The 20,715-nt window shown below is 45.0% G+C and overlaps 1 protein-coding gene across 1 annotated transcript; it reads left to right on the top strand.

Annotated features, from left to right (window-relative positions):
* Positions 1 to 262: 262 nt before the first annotated feature.
* On the top strand, positions 263 to 1,480 carry LOC119348724 (peroxidase 2-like). Its single transcript, XM_037616703.1, has one exon. It carries the CDS (start codon positions 366 to 368, stop codon positions 1,341 to 1,343), a length of 978 nt encoding a protein of 325 aa, XP_037472600.1. The 5' UTR covers positions 263 to 365; the 3' UTR covers positions 1,344 to 1,480.
* Positions 1,481 to 20,715: the final 19,235 nt, after the last annotated feature.

The raw sequence follows: 20,715 nt of genomic DNA, 5'->3' as shown, positions 1-20,715 counted from the left end.
ACGAATTCTCTCGATCATTGAAGAAAACATAGGGTTAAATTCAGCTAATCCAGCAGCCTCCATATTCTATAACAGCTAGATCACTGCATGCTGATCAATTATTACTCCACTAATTGCGATGCATGTGCATGACATACATCCATCTAACAATGTCAATGTCAAGTTGCTATAGCCCACATCCATTGTTTATCAAGTGCACCATGGATTGGAACTCTTGCATGCATGTATAAGTAGCCCCTCCACTCCACATACGAACTCCATCACGCCATCCCATCTGCTCCTATAGCCCACATCAAATCACACACTCTCTGGTACACCGTACACATCGGCTAAATTCATTAAGAGCTAGCTTGAGAAGAGAGGCAATGGCCGCAGCTTCCCTTAAGCTTTCTGTTGCGCTGGCATGCGTACTGCTGCTGTCGTCGTCGGCGTGCCATGGCCTGGAGGTGGGTTACTACAAGAAGACATGCCCCCGAGTGGAGGCCATCGTGAGGGACGAGGTGAAGAAGTTCGTCTACAAGAACGCCGGCATCGGCGCCGGCCTCATCCGCATGTTCTTCCACGACTGCTTCGTCCAGGGATGTGATGGCTCCGTCCTCCTCGACCCGACGCCGGCCAACCCGCAGCCCGAGAAGCTGAGCCCTCCCAACTTCCCCAGCCTGCGTGGCTTCGAGGTGATCGACGCGGCCAAGGACGCCGTCGAGAAGGCGTGCCCCGGAGTGGTCTCGTGCGCCGACATCGTCGCCTTCGCCAGCCGCGACGCAGCCTACTTCCTTAGCAAGATGAAGATCAAGATCAACATGCCGGCGGGCCGCCTCGACGGCCGCGTTTCCAATTCCACGGAGGCCCTGGACAACCTGCCGCCACCATTCTTCAACCTCGACCAGCTCGTCGCCAGCTTCGCCGCTAAGGGCCTCAGCGCCGAGGACATGGTCGTGCTCTCCGGCGCCCACACCATCGGGGTCTCCCACTGCTCGTCCTTCGTCTCCGACCGCATCGCCGTCACCTCCGACATCGACGGTGGCTTCGCCAACTTCCTGAGGAGGAGGTGCCCCGCCAACCCGAGCACGGCCAACGACCCCACGGTGAACCAAGACGTGGTGACCCCCAACGCTCTCGATAACCAGTACTACAAGAATGTCCTCGCACACAAGGTGTTGTTCACGTCCGACGCCGCCCTTCTCACGACACCGGCGACGACACAGATGGTGCGCGACAGTGCCAACATCCCCGGGCAGTGGGAGGCCAAGTTTAACAAGGCCATGGTCAAGATGGGAGCCATCGATGTGAAGACCGGCAAGCAAGGCGAAATCAGGAGGAAGTGCAGGGTCGTCAACCACTGATCGATCCATGAATCATCACGGTGTTGCGTTATTTATTCGTTTGTGCGCTTTAGTTTTGCACTGCCTGAGGTCATCTACTTGTGATTTTCGTTCAATTTTCACGCATGTACTGTAATTGGTTGTTTTGACTGTTCAAATTCTTTGGCTGCTTAATTATTGGTGATGCAGTTAGGCACTATATATTAATATTATTTTTCTGAATATTCGCAAAAATATATTAATTTTGGAGTTGGAATCACATCTTTGGCTGCTTAGGGCATCACAACGCTGATCCGCAAAATTGCTGCAGCATCTGTCCGCGGACAGGGGATAAGTCTCCGAACACGGATGCGGGAGGCGCCTATCCAACGCTGCCTGCATACATTTCAAGTTGGGTTTGAACTAACGGAAGAAATTCATGCAAACACGACGGATTTTTATCAAAGTTCGGATAGAAAATAGCATAAATTATCCATACATAGCATGCAAATAAGTCTAGTACAACAATAGTTCAAATTCAACGAGATTAACTAGGTGTTTAGCAAGTTTTTCATGAAAGGATCATATCGTCCCATACATACTGCTCTTCAGCTTCATCCAACATTGTGTGTGGGTAAATGGCCGTCCCTCTATCCTATGGTACATCACGGTAGCGAACTTTCGGGGTTGGGCCGGCCCGTTTTAACGTTGCACCGATACCGGTTTTGGGATCCTTCTCTAATGTTCCCAGCCGGTTTTTTCTGGTTTTGGGAACCTTCTAGAAGGTTCCTGAGCCGTTTTTTTATTTTCATTTCTTTTTATTTTTCTTTTTCTGTTTTGTTTTTCTTTTCTATTTTTTTATTGTTTCTTTTCTTTTTTTCTTTTTTGTTTCCTTTTTCAAAAGTGTTCATATTTTCAAAAAATGTTTGATTTTCAAAATTTTGTTCATGTTTTCAAATTTTGTTCCGGAGTTTCAGAAAATTGTTTGTGTTTACAATTTTTGGTCGGTGGTTTCAAAAAATGTTTCGGACTTCAAGAAAAAATTACATACTAAAAAAATGTTCGCTTCTAAAATTTTGTTCGGGAGTTTAAAAAATGTTCGGTTTATCAAATTTTGTTCGTAGTTTCAAAAAATGTTCCTGTATTCAAATTTTGTTCATAGATCCAAAAAATGTTCGTGCTTTTAAATTTTGTTAGGAGCTTCAAAAAATATGTTCCCATTTTGTGATTACAAATTTTGGTCAGAACTTGAAAAATATTCAAGTTTCAGAAAAGGGTCAAGAATATTAAAAAAAATTGTGATTTCTAAATGTTCAAATTTCATGAAATGTTCCATGTTAAGTTTTTGTTCATAAATTCAAAAAATGTTCGTGGTTTCAATTTTTTTCCCAATTATCATGAAATGTTTCCAATTTTCAAATTTTTTTGGTGAAAAAATCAAAAAAATGTTCGCGGCTTCTACATTTGTTCAGACTTTCATAATTTGTTCACAAAATCAAAAAATGTTTATCTGTTTCAGAAAACAATATTTGCATTCCATTTTTCTGTTTTTTCAGTTTTTATATATATTTAAAAAATTCCTGTTGCCGGGTTTTTCCTTCAGGAATTTAATAAATGTTGGCACTTTCTTGAAAATATAGATTAAAAAAAGTTCAACATAGTAACTAATTCAGTTTCGCTACAATAGCTACTTTCAGTTGGCTACAATATATACCATTCCGGTTCCACATCTATGTTTAGTTCTTTAAATGATGTACTGCTTTATTGGCAGCAGTAGTCGTTAGCCCGAGTGATTAGTATTGCTTGATAGTACGCGGTTGGTCTCAGGTTCGATTCCTTGGTTGCGCACATTTCCTTTTTCGTGTTATATTTTTCGTCCCGCGGTAGAACTCAATGGGCCGGCCCAGTCAGGTCCCTCTCTGTGCGTCCAGGTCGCGGAATCCCCCAGTTTTGGGATGCTTCCCAAACTGTTTTTTTTTGGAACGCTACTTGTGCAATAAATTTGGGCGGCTACAAATGTTCTTAAATAGTGACCTGCAATTCATGACTAGCCCATCGTAGGACAGGTGGTTATCCGTGCTCCTACCTGGTTAGCGCGACACGAGTTTGATTCCCGTATAGAACCAACTTTTTGGGTTTTTTAAGTGCTCCCAATGGCCAGCGATCTTTGTGTGCGATCAATTAAAGCTTTGCTGTACCGGCCCAGTAAAAACATCACCTACAAGTGTCAATAAGCTGAACCAGTGCTGAGAGCACTGGTTAGGAGCTCCTGCATTGACGACCATGCCGAGTGTACTGGCATCCGGTGGCACCTCTTTGTTGAGTGTGCTCAGCCAAGTGGGCCTCCTGGTATGTGCTTAGCCAAGTGGGCCACGCCTAGAACGGACTTGGGTTATCCCAGGCATGTTAAGTTGTTTCCTATGTATGAATCAATAAGAGTTTTCCCTGCCGCCGCTAGGGTTTTTTCCTCTCGGGGCGATTCCGATCGCCGCCGTTGAGATTTTGCCTTCTCTGCCCCCGTGCTCCTCCCTGGCCCTCCTCTGACGATCGAGAGCGGCTAGTCTCTTCGGTCCTTGGTGGGGCGGGGGAGCGGGAGGTGCCTAGGGTTCCTGCAGAGGCCCGGTTTCATTGTTGATCGGGTTAGGGTTCGAGGAGTAATGGCGTCAGACGGAGCATCGGGGTCGCGGTCAGGACCTACAGATCCGGATGATGTGACGGCACTGATGAAGGAACTAGGTCTTCGGGAGGAGGATCTAGATGACGTGGTGTTTGATGAAAAAGAAGCACCGGTAGAGGCGGCGCGGTGGATTGCTCTCGCTAGGGTTCACTCTCCAAAGACCTATAGCCAATATTGGTTCTTCAAAAACATGAGGGCCGCTTGGGATCTTGCTCAGGAGGTGCAGTTCAAGCCTTTGGAAGATAATCTATACACGGTGCAGTTCTCTTGCTTGGGTGATTGGGAGAGAGTCACACGTGATGGTCCATGGCACTTTCGAGGGGATGCTGTTATTATCAAACCATATGATGGATTGGCTAAACCATCAACGGTTTTGCTGGATACAATTGAGATTCGGTTGCAGATCCATGATGTACCACCCTCATCTTGTGCCATCTTTAGCAGCAAAAGTCGGAGAGGTCCTATATGCCGAGCCACAGTCACAAGATTTCACGGGCAATTTCCATCGTGTATGGATCAGGATCAATGTCAACAAGTCGCTAAAGAATGCTGTGTCGATGATAAGGGATGGGAAGCGCCAAATATATAGGCTAAAATATGAGAAACTTTCAGATTGGTGTGCGGTTTGTGGTATGCTTGGACATCAGTATAAAGAACATGGCACTGGAATCCATCCTCTATTATCCATGGTTTTCAAATATTTGCGTGCTTCTTGGGTTCTCAGGACCGGACAGGGGCCGGGAGGTGGTAGAGGCCGTAGAGGCGGCCGGAGAGGAGGTCGTGCTGGCCGTGCAACCGAGCCGCGCCATGATCATGACAAGGGCGGCGACGGGAAAGAGGGTTCTGGCAGTGCGTCAGATACGATTATGGACGATGCAAATAATAACAGGAAGAGGGCGCCGGCCCAAACACAACATGTGATACAGCCGGGGAACAATGCAACGAGCGACACAAGCCAGGGAGTGACGCTCTTGCTTCCAGCTCCCTCAACGGTTCTAGCTAGTCCGAGCAGTAAACAGGACCAAAAGAGGACAAAGATGAGTACAGATGCAGGGGAGGATGATTTGGAAAACAGTGCCGGTCTTGGCAGGATCGTCTCTTGATTGGCGGGCTCCTTCGAGGGGCGCCGCTGAGCCCAATGAATATTTTCTGTTGGAACTGTCGCGGTGCGGGCAAAGCCGCGACAGTTCGAGAGCTTCGCGATTTCGCGAGGCATTTTGCCCCTACCCTCTTATGCATTGTCGAAGCGCAGTTGGAAAGTGGTAGGGTAGAAGAATTAGCTGGTACGTTGGGTTTTGATAGCGCTTATGCTGTAAGCAGTAGAGGAAGAAGTGGAGGAATAGGTTTGTTTTGGAACAATTTAATAAATGTTGAAATCCTTGGTTATTCTGATTATCATCTTGATGTATCGGTCGAGGAACCAGGCAAAGAGAAGTGGAGGATGACATGTGTATACGGCGAGGCACAGACACACTTGAGGCATCAAACCTGGACAACTTTGAAAAACGTCAGTACTTTGAGCACCCTTCCTTGGCTCTGTTTGGGTGATTTCAACGAAGTTTTACGTCCAGATGAACATCATGGGATTGGACAGCGGAGTAATGCTCAAATCCAGGCTTTTCGTGATGTTTTAGATGTTTGCATGCTGCTCGACTTAGGCTATAAAGGTAATTTTTGGACTTTCGAGAAGAAAGTAACGGGAGGAACCTACACACGATGTAGACTTGACCGAGCTCTTTTGAATTCTGATTGGCTGACAATGTTTCCCTTGGCATCGGTAACACACTTGACGGGAGTCACTTCGGATCACTCTCCTCTGCTGCTAAATCTGGATGCTGGGACCAACGATCGCGTCATTTGTCCTTTTAGATATGAAACAATGTGGGAGAGACATGACAGTTTTCGAGATGTAATAAATCAGGGATGGGGTGCAAGCCCGCCATGCGCGATAGTAGATGAGCTGCGTCACAAGCTACAGAACCTTGCAAACGACCTGGGAAGGTGGAGCTGAGATACGTTTGGAAGTGTGAGAAAGGAGATAAAATCTTTGAAGAAATCCTTGGACGAACTAAAGAACGATCCCCTGAGGACAGGCCCTTCACATGCAGAACTTAAGATCAACAAGAGGTTGATAGAGATGTATCATAGAGAAGAAATTATGTGGCGTCAGAGAGCGAGAGTTGAGTGGCTTTCTGTGGGAGACAAAAATACTAAATTTTTTCATATGCGAGCCAGTCTCAGGAGGAAGAAAAATATGATCAAGGCCCTTCAGAATTCGTTGGGAGTGGAGATATCCGATCCTAGAGAGCTAAAGACTTTGGCTTATGAATTTTATCAGTCCTTATATCTCTCCGAGGGGGTGCAAAACATGAACGCTGTTTTAAATCATGTGCCACGCAAGGTGACAGCAGCTATGAACATGGAACTATGTGCTCCATATACTAAGGAGGAAGTCAAGATTGCTCTCTTCCAAATGTTCCCAACCAAAGCACCGGGGCTGATGGATTTCCTGCCCATTTCTATCAGAGGCATTGGGACGTTTGTGGTGATGAGGTAACAAGCATAGTGCTGAGAATTGTAAGCGGCGAGGAGAGCCCTGAAGCCATCAATGACACCGTGCTTGTGTTAATCCCAAAGGTAACTACCCCTACGGTGCTTGCTCAATTTCGTCCTATAAGCTTGTGCAATGTTTTGTATAAAATAGCCTCAAAGGTGATAGCCAATAGATTAAAAGTGATATTACCTGATATAATATCGGAGGAGCAATCAGCTTTTGTCCCCGAAAGGCTCATCACTGATAACATCATTTGCGCATATGAATGTTTGCACTTCATGAAGAGGTCCAGATCAAAGTCCAACAGCTTCTGTGCTCTGAAACTGGATATGATGAAGGCGTATGACAGATTAGAGTGGGACTATTTGCGAGGGATCATGACAAAATTGGGTTTTGACGGCCACTGGATAGATATTGTCATGCGCATGATTTCTTCAGTCTCATTTTCGGTGTGTTTCAATGGAGAAAGGCTAGAATCATTCAAGCCTACACGAGGTATCCGGCAGGGAGACCCGATCTCCCCCTACTTGTTCTTGATCGCAGCAGAGGGCCTCTCGTGCCTCCTTAAATCAAGTTCTCAGTCGTCTCCGATAGGTATTCAGGTGGCTCCTACGGCTCCTACCGTTAACCATCTCCTGTTTGCAGATGATAGCCTGTTGCTATTCAAAGCCAGTGGGGAAGGATCAGTTCAAGTGTCAAACCTACTTGATATTTACTGTAACGCTTCGGGACAAAGGATCAACAATGATAAATCTTCGATTTTCTTCAGCAAGGGTTGCCCGGCACAGTTGAGAGAGACTATAAAGAACAATTTGCAGGTCCAGAATGAATCATTAAGTGAGCGCTACCTGGGTATGCCCACAGATGTAGGTCACTCGAAGAATGGTACGTTCAAATATCTCCGAGACCGTGTATGGGAGAAGATTAAAGGTTGGATGGAGAAATTGTTGTCTGCGGCTGGCAAGGAAATTTTGATTAAATCGGTTGCACAAGCGATTCCAGTCTACTCGATGGCATGCTTCCGTCTGCCAAGAGGTCTTTGTGATAGCATCACATCGATCATTCGTCAGTTCTGGTGGGGCTCAAAACAAGGGAAGAGGAAGCCGAGTTGGGTAGCATGGGATACCATGACTCTGCCGAAGCATTTAGGAGGTTTGGGGTTTCGTGACTTGGAAATCTTCAATCTTGCATTGCTAGCAAGGCAGGCATGGCGTACATGTTGGAAATATGCCCTAGAGGCAATAATAAAAGCATTATTATTATATTTCTTTGTTCATGATAATTGTCTTTATTCATGCTATAATTGTGTTATCCGGAAATCGTAATACATGTGTGAATAACAGACACCAACATGTCCCTAGTAAGCCTCTAGTTGACTAGCTCGTTGATCAATAGATAGTCATGGTTTCCTGGCTATGGACATTGGATGTCATTGATAACGGGATCACATCATTAGGATAATGATGTGATGGACAAGACCCAATCCTAAACATAGCACAAGATCGTATAGTTCGTTTGCTAGAGTTTTTGCAATGTCAAAGTATCTCTTCCTTCGACCATGAGATCGTATAACTCCTGGATGCCGTAGGAGTGCTTTGGGTGTATCAAACGTCACAACGTAACTGGGTGACTATAAAGGTGCACTACAGGTATCTCCGAAAGTATCTATTGTTTTATATGGATCGAGACTGGGATTTGTCACTCCGTATGACGGAGAGATATCACTGGGCCCACTCAGTAATGCATCATCATAATGAGCTCAAAGTGACCAAGTGTTTGGTCACGGGATCATGCATTATGGTACGAGTAAAGTGACTTGCCGGTAACAAGATTGAACGAGGTATTGGGATACCGACGATCGAATCTCGGGCAAGTAACATATCGATTGACAAAGGGAATTGCATACGGGGTTGATTAAATCCTCGACATCGTGGTTCATCCGATGAGATCATCGTGGAGCATGTGGGAGCCAACATGGGTATCCAGATCCCGCTGTTGGTTATTGACCGGAGAGCGATCTCGGTCATGTCTACATGTCTCCCGAACCCGTAGGGTCTACACACTTAAGGTTCAGTTACGCTAGGGTTGTAGGGATATGTATATGCAGTAACCCGAATGTTGTTCGGAGTCCCGGATGAGATCCCGGACGTCACGAGGAGTTCCGGAATGGTCCGGAGGTAAAGATTTATATATGGAAAGTCCTGTTTCGGGCATCGGGACAAGTTTCGAGGTTATCGGTATTGTACCGGGACCACCGGAGGGGTCCCGGGGGCCCACCGGGTGGGGCCACCCATCCCCGGGGGCCACATGGGCTGTAGGGGGTGCGCCTTGGCCTGCTTGGGCCAAGGGCACCAGCCCCACATAGGCCCATGCGCCTAGGGTTCAAGGGGGCAAGAGTCCTAGGAGGGTAAGGCACCTCCTAGGTGCCTTGGGGGGGGAGGGAAACCCCCCTTGGCCGCCGCACCCCCTAGGAGATTGGATCTCCTAGGGCCGGCCACCCCCCCTTGGCACCCCTATATATAGTGGGGAGAGGAGGGACTTCATACCTTGAGTCCTTGGCCTTTGGTTGCCTCCTTCTTCCTCCCCAACACCTCCTCCATCTCCTTATTGCTTAGCGAAGCTCTGCCGGAGTACTGCAGCTCCATCAACACCACGCCGTCGTGCTGCTGCTGGTGCCATCTCCCTCAACCTCTCCTCCCTCCCTTGCTGGATCAAGAAGGAGGAGACGTGGCTGTTCCGTACGTGTGTTGAACGCGGAGGTGCCGTCCGTTCGGTGCTAGGATCTCCGGTGATTCGAATCACGTCGTGTTCGACTACATCATCCCCGTTCTTTGAACGCTTCCGCTCGCGATCTACAAGGTACGTAGATGCATCCAATGACTCGTTGCTAGATGAACTCCTAGATGATCTTGGTAAAACGAGTAGAAATTTTTTTGTTTTCTGCAACGTTACCCAACAGTGGCATCATGAGCTAGGTCTATGCGTAGTTCTTCTTGCACGAGTAGAACACAATTGGTTGTGGGCGTAGATTTGTCAACTTTCTTGCCGCTACTAGTCTTATCTTGCTTCAGCGGTATTGTGGGATGAAGCGGCCCGGACCAACCTTACACGTACGCTTACGTGAGACCGGTTCCACCGACTAACATGCACAAGTTGCATAAGGTGGCTGGCGGGTGTCTGTCTCTCCTACTTTAGTTGAAGCGGATTCGATGAAAAGGGTCCTTATGAAGGGTAAATAGAAGTTGACAAATCACGTTGTGGTTTCACGTAGGTAAGAAAACGTTCTTGCTAGAACCCTACTTCAGCCACGTAAAACTTGCAAACAACAATTAGAGGACGTCTAACTTGTTTTTGCAGCAAGTGCTTTGTGATATGATATGGCCAAAGTTGTGATGAATGATGAATGATCTATATGTCATGTATGAGATGTTCATGCTATTGTAATAGGAATCACGACTTGCATGTCGATGAGTATGACAACCGGCAGGAGCCATAGGAGTTGTCTTTATTTTTTGTATGACCTGCGAGTCATTAAAGAACGCCATGTAAACTACTTTACTTTATTACTAAACGCGTTAGTCATAGAAGTAGAAGTAGTCGTTGGCGTGACAACTTCATGAAGACACGATGATGGAGATCATGATGATGGAGATCATGGTGTCGTGCCGGTGACAAGATGATCATGGAGCCCCGAAGATGAAGATCAAAGGAGCTATATGATATTGGCCATATCATGTCACTACTTTATATAATTGCATGCGATGTTTATTATGTTTTATGCATCTTGTTTACTTAGAACGACGGTAGTAAATAAGATGATCCCTTACAAAAATTTCAAGAAGTGTTCTCCCCTAACTGTGCACCGTTGCTACAGTTCGTCGTTTCGAAGCACCACGTGATGATCGGGTGTGATAGATTCTTACGTTCACATACAACGGGTGTAAGACAGTTTTACACAGCGAAAACACTTAGGGTTAACTTGACGAGCCTAACATGTACAGACATGGCCTCGGAACACGGAGACCGAAAGGTCGAACACGAGTCGTATGGAAGATACGATCTACATGAGAATGTTCACCGACGATGACTAGTCCGTCTCACGTGATGATCGGACACGGCCTAGTCGACTCGGATCGTGTAACACTTAGATGACCAAAGGGATGTCAAATCTGAGTGGGAGTTCATTATAATTTGATTAGATGAACTTAATTATCATGAACTTAGTCTAAATTTTTACAATATGTCTTGTAGATCAAATGGCCAACGTAGTCCTCAACTTCAACGCGTTCCTAGAGAAAACCAAGCTGAAAGACGATGGCAGCAACTATACGGACTGGGTCCGGAACCTGAGGATCATCCTCATAGCTGCCAAGAAAGATTATGTCCTACAAGCACCGCTAGGTGATGCACCTGTTCTCCCTGCGGAACAAGACGTTATGAACGCTTGGCAGGCACGTTCCGATGACTACTCCCTCGTTCAGTGCGGCATGCTTTACAGCCTAGAGCCGGGGCTCCAAAAGCGTTTTGAGATACATGGAGCATATGAGATGTTCGAAGAGCTGAAAATGGTTTTCCAAGCTCATGCCCGGGTCGAGAGATATGAAGTCTCTGACAAATTCTTCAGCTGTAAGATGGAGGAAAATAGTTCTGTCAGTGAGCACATACTCACTATGTCTGGGTTACATAACCGCTTGACTCAGCTGGGAGTTAATCTCCCGGATGATGCGGTCATTGACAGAATCCTCCAGTCGCTTCCACCGAGCTACAAGAGCTTTGTGATGAACTTCAATATGCAGGGGATGGAAAAGACCATTCCTGAAGTATTTGCTATGCTGAAATCAGCAGAGGTAGAAGTCAGAAAGGAACATCAAGTGTTGATGATCAATAAAACCACTAAGTTCAAGAAGGGCAAGGGTAAAAAGAACTTCAAGAAGGACGGCAAGGTAGTTGCCGCACCCAGCAAGCAAGCTGCCGGGAAGAAGCCAAAGAATGGACCCAAGCCCGAGACTGAGTGTTTTTATTGCAAGGAAAGTGGTCACTGGAAGCGGAACTGCCCCAAATACTTAGCGGACAAGAAGGCCGGCAAAACCAAAGGTATATTTGATATACATGTAATTGATGTGTACCTTACCAGTAATCGTAGTAACTCCTGGGTATTTGATACCGGTGCCGTTGCTCATATTTGTAACACACAACAGGAGCTGCGGAGTAAACGGAGACTGGCGAAGGACGAGGTGACGATGCGCGTCGGGAATGGTTCCAAGGTCGATGTGATCGCCGTCGGCACGCTACCTCTACATTTACCTACGGGATTAGTTTTGAACCTCAATAATTGTTATTTTGTGCCAAGTTTGAGCATGAACATTGTATCAGGATCTCGTTTAATTCGAGATGGCTACTCATTTAAATCCGAGAATAATGGTTGTTCTATTTATATGAGAGATATGTTTTATGGTCATGCTCCGATGGTGAATGGTTTATTCTTTATGAATCTCGAGCGTAATGCTACACATATTCATAGTGTAAGTACCAAAAGATGTAAGATTGATAGTGATAGTCCCACATACTTGTGGCACTGCCGCCTCGGTCACATAGGTGTCAAACGCATGAAGAAGCTCCATGCTGATGGACTTTTAGAGTCTCTTGATTACGAATCATTTGACACGTGCGAACCATGCCTCATGGGTAAAATGACCAAGACTCCATTCTCAGGAACAATGGAGAGAGCAACCAACTTATTGGAAATCATACATACTGATGTGTGCGGTCCAATGAGTGTTGAGGCTTGCGGTGGCTATCGTTATGTTCTCACCCTCACTGGTGACTTGAGTAGATATGGGTATGTCTACTTAATGAAACACAAGTCTGAGACCTTTGAAAAGTTCAAGGAATTTCAGAGTGAAGTTGAGAATCAACGTGACAGGAAAATCAAGTTTCTACGATCAGATCGTGGAGGAAAATACTTGAGTCACGAGTTTGGTACACACTTAAGAAAATGTGGAATAGTTTCACAACTCACGCCGCCTGGAACACCTCAGCGTAATGGTGTGTCCGAACGTCGTAATCGCACTCTATTAGATATGGTGCGATCTATGATGTCTCTTGCCGACTTACAACTATCTTTTTGGGGCTATGCTTTAGAGACTGCCGCATTCACTTTAAATAGGGCCCCGTCGAAATCCGTTGAGACGACACCGTATGAATTATGGTTTGGGAAGAAACCTAAGCTGTCATTTCTAAAAGTTTGGGGATGCGATGCTTATGTCAGGAAACTACAACCTGAAAAGCTCGAACCCAAATCGGAAAAATGCGTCTTCATAGGATACCCTAAAGAAACTGTTGGGTATATCTTCTACCTCAGATCCGAAGGCAAGATCTTTGTTGCCAAGAATGGGTCCTTTCTGGAGAAAGAGTTTCTCTCGAAAGAAGTAAGTGGGAGGAAAGTAGAGCTTGATGAAGTATTACCTCTTGAACCGGAAAATGGCGCAACTCAAGAAAATGTTCCTGAGGTGCCTGCACCGACTAGAGAGGAAGTTAATGATAATGATCAAGATACTTCTGATCAAGCTCCTACTGAAATTCGAAGGTCCACGAGGACACGTTCCGCACCAGAGTGGTACGGCAACCCTGTCTTGGAAATCATGTTGTTAGACAACGGTGAACCTTCGAACTATGAAGAAGCGATGGCGGGTCCGGATTCCGACAAATGGCTAGAAGCCATGAAATCCGACATAGGATCCATGTATGAAAACGAAGTATGGACTTTGACTGACTTGCCCGTAGAACGGCGAGCCATAGAAAATAAATGGATCTTTAAGAAGAAGACAGACACGGATGGTAATGTGACCATCTATAAAGCTCGGCTTGTCGCTAAGGGTTATCGACAAGTTCAAGGGGTTGACTACGATGAGACTTTCTCACCGGTAGCGAAGCTGAAGTCCGTCCGAATCATGTTAGCAATTGCCGCATTTTATGATTATGAAATTTGGCAAATGGACGTCAAAACGGCATTCCTTAATGGTTTCCTTAAGGAAGAATTGTATATGATGCAGCCGGAAGGTTTTGTCGATCCTAAAAATGCTGACAAGGTGTGCAAGCTCCAACGCTCGATTTATGGGCTGGTGCAAGCATCTCGGAGTTGGAACATTCGTTTTGATGAGATGATCAAAGCGTTTGGGTTTACACAGACTTATGGAGAAGCCTGTGTTTACAAGAAAGTGAGTGGGAGCTCTATAGCATTTCTCATACTATATGTAGATGACATACTTTTGATGGGAAATGATATAGAACTTTTGGACAGCATTAAGGCCTACTTGAATAAGAGTTTTTCAATGAAGGACCTTGGAGAAGCTGCTTATATATTAGGCATCAAGATCTATAGGGATAGATCAAGACGCCTCATAGGTCTTTCACAAAGCACATATCTTGATAAGATTTTGAAAAAGTTCAAAATGGATCAGTCCAAGAAAGGGTTCTTGCCTGTTTTGCAAGGTGTGAAATTGAGCTCAGCTCAATGTCCGACCACGGCAGCAGAGATAGAAGAGATGAGTGTCATCCCCTATGCCTCAGCCATAGGTTCTATTATGTATGCCATGCTGTGTACTAGACCTGATGTAAACCTTGCCGTAAGTTTGGTAGGAAGGTACCAAAGTAATCCCGGCAAGGAACACTGGACAGCGGTCAAGAATATCCTGAAGTACCTGAAAAGGACTAAGGAAATGTTTCTCGTTTATGGAGGTGACGAAGAGCTCGTCGTAAAAGGTTACGTTGACGCTAGCTTCGACACAGATCTGGATGACTCTAAGTCACAAACCGGATACGTGTATATTTTGAATGGTGGGGCAGTAAGCTGGTGCAGTTGCAAGCAGAGTGTCGTGGCGGGATCTACATGTGAAGCGGAGTACATGGCAGCCTCGGAGGCAGCACATGAAGCAATATGGGTGAAGGAGTTCATCACCGACCTAGGAGTCATACCCAATGCGTCGGGGCCGATCAAGCTCTTCTGTGACAACACTGGAGCTATTGCACTTGCCAAGGAGCCCAGGTTTCACAAGAAGACAAGGCACATCAAGCGTCGCTTCAACTCCATCCGTGAAAATGTTCAAGATGGAGACATAGAGATTTGTAAAGTACATACGGACCTGAATGTAGCAGATCCGTTGACTAAACCTCTCCCAAGAGCAAAACATGATCAACACCAGAATTCCATGGGTGTTCGATTCATCACAATGTAACTAGATTATTGACTCTAGTGCAAGTGGGAGACTGTTGGAAATATGCCCTAGAGGCAATAATAAAAGCATTATTATTATATTTCTTTGTTCATGATAATTGTCTTTATTCATGCTATAATTGTGTTATCCGGAAATCGTAATACATGTGTGAATAACAGACACCAACATGTCCCTAGTAAGCCTCTAGTTGACTAGCTCGTTGATCAATAAATAGTCATGGTTTCCTGGCTATGGACATTGGATGTCATTGATAACGGGATCACATCATTAGGATAATGATGTGATGGACAAGACCCAATCCTAAACATAGCACAAGATCGTATAGTTCGTTTGCTAGAGTTTTTGCAATGTCAAAGTATCTCTTCCTTCGACCATGAGATCGTATAACTCCTGGATGCCGTAGGAGTGCTTTGGGTGTATCAAACGTCACAACGTAACTGGGTGACTATAAAGGTGCACTACAGGTATCTCCGAAAGTATCTATTGTTTTATATGGATCGAGACTGGGATTTGTCACTCCGTATGACGGAGAGATATCACTGGGCCCACTCAGTAATGCATCATCATAATGAGCTCAAAGTGACCAAGTGTTTGGTCACGGGATCATGCATTACGGTACGAGTAAAGTGACTTGCCGGTAACAAGATTGAACGAGGTATTGGGATACCGAGGATCGAATCTCGGGCAAGTAACATATCGATTGACAAAGGGAATTGCATACGGGGTTGATTAAATCCTCGACATCGTGGTTCATCCGATGAGATCATCGTGGAGCATGTGGGAGCCAACATGGGTATCCAGATCCCGCTGTTGGTTATTGACCGGAGAGCGATCTCGGTCATGTCTACATGTCTCCCGAACCCGTAGGGTCTACACACTTAAGGTTCAGTTACGCTAGGGTTGTAGGGATATGTATATGCAGTAACCCGAATGTTGTTCGGAGTCCCGGATGAGATCCCGGACGTCACGAGGAGTTCCGGAATGGTCCGGAGGTAAAGATTTATATATGAAAAGTCCTGTTTCGGGCATCGGGACAAGTTTCGGGGTTATCGGTATTGTACCGGGACCACCAGAGGGGTCCCGGGGGCCCACCGGGTGGGGCCACCCATCCCCGGGGGCCACATGGGCTGTAGGGGGTGCGCCTTGGCCTGCTTGGGCCAAGGGCACCAGCCCCACATAGGCCCATGCGCCTAGGGTTCAAGGGGGCAAGAGTCCTAGGAGGGTAAGGCACCTCCTAGGTGCCTTGGGGGGGAGGGAAACCCCCCTTGGCCGCCGCACCCCCTAGGAGATTGGATCTCCTAGGGCCGGCCACCCCCCCTTGGCACCCCTATATATAGTGGGGAGAGGAGGGACTTCATACCTTGAGTCCTTGGCCTTTGGTTGCCTCCTTCTTCCTCCCCAACACCTCCTCCATCTCCTTATTGCTTAGCGAAGCTCTGCCGGAGTACTGCAGCTCCATCAACACCACGCCGTCGTGCTGCTGCTGGTGCCATCTCCCTCAACCTCTCCTCCCTCCCTTGCTGGATCAAGAAGGAGGAGACGTGGCTGTTCCGTACGTGTGTTGAACGCGGAGGTGCCGTCCGTTCGGTGCTAGGATCTCCGGTGATCCGAATCACGTCGTGTTCGACTACATCATCCCCGTTCTTTGAACGCTTCCGCTCGCGATCTACAAGGTACGTAGATGCATCCAATGACTCGTTGCTAGATGAACTCCTAGATGATCTTGGTAAAACGAGTAGAAATTTTTTTGTTTTCTGCAACGTTACCCAACAGTACACTCACAGACAATACATCTCTTAGTGCCCGGATTCTCAAGGCAGTATATTTTCCGGATTGCTCTTTACTGCAGGCTGAGCTGGGAGCCCACCCATCACAGATATGGAGGGCGATATTGGACGGGCGTGACATCTTGGCACAAGGTTTGGTGCGCAGAATAGGAGATGGTGCATCCACTAATATTTGGCAACACAACTGGATACCGCGAGACAATTACAAGCGCCCTATAACAGCTCTCGTCCAAAATCCACCGAACAGAGTATCACAACTAATTGATGTTACATCGGCTAGCTGGAATGAGGACCTGGTCCGAACGATTTTTACTACATTCGACGCCGAGGCAATTCTCAAGATCCCTTTGTGCACGCGTCGTGTTGACGATTTTTGGGCGTGGCATCATGACCCTAGGGGGAGATTTAGTGTTCGGTCTGCCTATCACATGATTCTCAAGACTAAGCACGACAGGGAAGCATGGTTGTATGAGGAGGGAGGCACCTCATATGAGTTCAGTGAGACCAACAAATGGTCCATGATTTGGCATATCCAAGTACCATCGAAACTCAGGATGTTTCTATGGCGATTGGCCCGTCAATCTATGCCAACTGGGACTGTTTTGCAACACCGTCATATGTCAACCGAAAACTCTTGCTTACTCTGTGGAGCAGTGGACACATGGAAGCATGCACTGATGACATGCCCTATGTCTGCGAGTATATGGGCGCTGGCTCCGGAGGATTTGGTGCAACACATGGTAGAACGAGGAGAGGAGAACCCAAAGGAGTGGCTCTTTGCTATACATGAAATATTAACCAAAGAGCAGTTTGATCGTTTGGTGGTGTCCCTTTGGGCAATATGGGGAGCTAGGAGGAAGGCCATTCATGAGAGTATCTTCCAATCTCCTCACTCGGTCGACAGCTTCATATCTAGCTACTTGGGGGAGTTGCGGATGATCAATGCCAAAACCCCGGTTGTGACGACGCAGAGACGCGTCAACCCAATGAGGTGGTTGGCCTCGTCGGCGGGCAATGCCAAGATTAACGTTGATGCGGCTGTATCGAGGCAAGGGTTCGGCTCAATTGGAGTGATTTGTAGAAATCATGAAGGCATGTTCATCGGCGCGTCAACTTGTGGCTTCAGCAACATTGTAGACCCACCGACTCTCGAAGCTCTAGCCATTAGAGAAGCCTTGGCACTGGCGGAGGATCTATATTTGAGGCGGGTTGAGGTTGCATCGGACTGCAAAGTGGTCGTGGAAGACTTACAGAAGGACAATCTTGCGAGCTATGGTGCAATTGTACATGAAATAATAGCTCACTCTTCGGTTTTTGAGTTCTGTAATTTTAAACATGAGTCTAGGAGCTCCAATTATGAAGCTCACAACTTAGCGAGGCATGCATTATCTCTCGGTGGTGGTCGCCGTGTCTAGTTAGGCCATCCCGGGAATCTATCTTTCGTCCCTGTAAACATTGTGACGATTTAATAAAGCCTCGTGGCGTTGTCTCAAAAAAAAAAGTTGTTTCCTATGTTCTACACGAGCTCGATTCTAGTACAGAACAACGGGAACTCCTATTGGACGCATTCTGCGTCAAATAGCGACGTGACGCACGCATGAAAGCCCCGACTGGGCCGGCCCAATACAGTGAGCGTGCCTGTTTCCTTGTTCAGTGGCGCTGCTATGTTTAAAAAAAAAAAAAACAATGCGCCTGCAGTCCAGTCCTGCGAGGATTCGAAATGTAGATCTCCATGTTGCGTACGAGACGAGCTAACCAGTTGACCTACCAACTATTGGTGGTAATATGTGAAGCGTCCTAGTATAAGAACTAATACCAACGAAGAATCTGGACAACTTTTATATATTTTTTTCAAACCTTCCTTCGAAATTGTTAATTATTTTTACAAACGAACACTGTTTCAAAAATACGATACAAAATTTAACAACTCACACTTATTTTCAAATTTCAAAAAAATAAAAAATAAAGTAGTGAACATTTTAAACAGATTTTTTTATGAAAGTCCTAAATTCTGAACATTTTTAAAATTGCAAACACTTTTTGACAAAATTCCAACTTTTTGTTCCAAAATTTGAGTACTTCTTTGAACGTACGTTCTTTTTCAAAAAGTGCGAACAAATTCTATGAAAATGAACAAATTTTAAATTTCCCAAACATTTTACGAAAACATGAACATTTTTGGAATTTGAGAAAAAATTTTTAAAGCACGAATGATTTTGGAATCTTGAGAACAAATTTGGAGGCGCAAACTATTTTTGAAAGCATGAACATTTTTTGAATCTTGAGAACAAATTTTGAAATGGAGAACAATTTTGAAAGCACGAACAAATTTGTAAAGCATGAACAACTTTTGAATCTTGAGAACAAATTTTGAAACAGAGAACAATTTTGAAAAATCCCGGACAAATTTGGAAGAGCAAACATTTTTTGAATATGTGAACCAAAAGTTGAAATCTGGTACATTTTCTAAATTTCGAAAGTTTTGAACTTTTTTTTGTAGAGAGAACAATTTTTGAATTTCCCAAACATTTTACAAAAATATGAACATTTTCGGAATTTGAGAACAATTTTTTAAACCACGAATGATTTTTGAATCTTGAGAACAAATTTGAAGCGCGAACTATTTTTTAAAGCACGAACATTTTTTGAATCTTAAGAACAATTTTGAAATGGAGAACAATTTTGAAAAATCCCGAACAAATTTGGAAGCACAAACAATTTTGTAAAGCATGAACATTTTTTGAATCTTGAGAACAAATTTTGAAACAGAGAACAATTTTGAAAAATCCCGGACAAATTTGGAAGAGCGAACATTTTTTGAATATGTGAACCAAAAGTTGAAATCTGGTACATTTTCTAAATTTTGAAAGTTTTGAACTTTTTTGTGTAGAGAGAACAATTTTTGAATTTTGAGAATATTTTTTCAAAAACTGAACATTTTTTTTTGAAACACGAACAAAACTTAAAATTTTCGATATTTTTTGAAAAAAGAGAAGAAAAGGAAAAGAAATAAAAAATAAAATCCTAAACATTTTGTAGAACTGCGAATATGTTCTGAAAAGACAAGAAAAAAAGAAATAATAAAAAAGAAACAGAAAACGAAAGAAGTTAGAAACGTGAAAAACCAATAAAAGAAAAAAAAACGGTTCATGAAACCTACTAGAAGGTTCACAAAACCGGAGTGGGAAGTTTGTAAGTGGGCCGGCCCAAAATCACCGCTCCACGCTCGCCCCTTTGCGAAGCGGGGGCAGTTTGCCGCAGTGAGCGGCGAGTAGGATATTCCCAGAACAACCTTTGGTTTTTTTTTGCGCTACCAACGGCGAGCAGTCTTTGCATGCGATCAATTAAAACTTTGCTGGGCCGACCCAGTAAAAACATCACCTACGAGCGCCAGTAAGCTGAACTGGCGCTCTTGGCGCTAAGAGCGCCGGTTACGAGCTCCCGGATTGACGACCTTGCCGAGTGGGCGTTGTTGGGGCCAAATCCTATTTGGCGCCCTCAGTGCCAAATACAGTATTAATGGTACAGGGTGCACACCCCCCTGCGCGACGCGGGCCAGCCCACATTCGCCTTTTTTTCCTTTTCTAAACTGATGCAAAAAACTACTACGGGAGAATTCGAACCCGCGCGAGGAGCGTTACAGTGTGACACGCTATAACCACCCCGCCACTCGAAGTTCTATGGTCAAGTTCGTTTTCTAATCCCATTCTTTCTTTCTTTTGTTTTTTTGTTTTTCTTCATTCTTTTCTTTTTCTTTTTTATATATTTTCTTTTTTCTTTTCTAATCGATGAAAAAGTTCACCAGATTTCATGAACTATTTTTTCAACTTTCAATGAACTTTTCCAAAATTTGATGAACTGTTTTTCAAGTTCAATGAGCTTTTTTTCAAATTTGGTGAACTTTTTTGCAGACGTAACAGTTTTTTTCAAATTCTATGAACTTTTTTCAAATTCGATAAACTTTTTTTCAAATTTGTTGAACTTTTTTCATTTTTTTATGAACTGTTTTTCAAATTTGATGATTTTTTTTCTGTCAATCGATGATTTGTTTTTTCCTGAACGAACATCACAATACAGCCGGAAAAAAACAAATGCGAGTGTGTTGATCTTTTTTTCTTAAGGGGGGCGAGCATGTTGATTGAGCAAATGAAGCGAGCGACGG

This window comes from Triticum dicoccoides, chromosome 1B (assembly GCF_002162155.2).
Source record: "Triticum dicoccoides isolate Atlit2015 ecotype Zavitan chromosome 1B, WEW_v2.0, whole genome shotgun sequence".
NCBI lineage: Eukaryota > Viridiplantae > Streptophyta > Magnoliopsida > Poales > Poaceae > Triticum > Triticum dicoccoides.
The sequence above is the reverse complement of the archived record's forward strand: the minus strand, read 5'-3'. Positions and strand labels throughout refer to the sequence as shown.

What these genes read in the sequence shown, in the direction of transcription:
- LOC119348724 (XM_037616703.1), top strand. Translation starts at nt 366, where the DNA reads ATGGCCGCAGCTTCCCTTAAGCTTTCTGTTGCGCTGGCATGCGTACTG.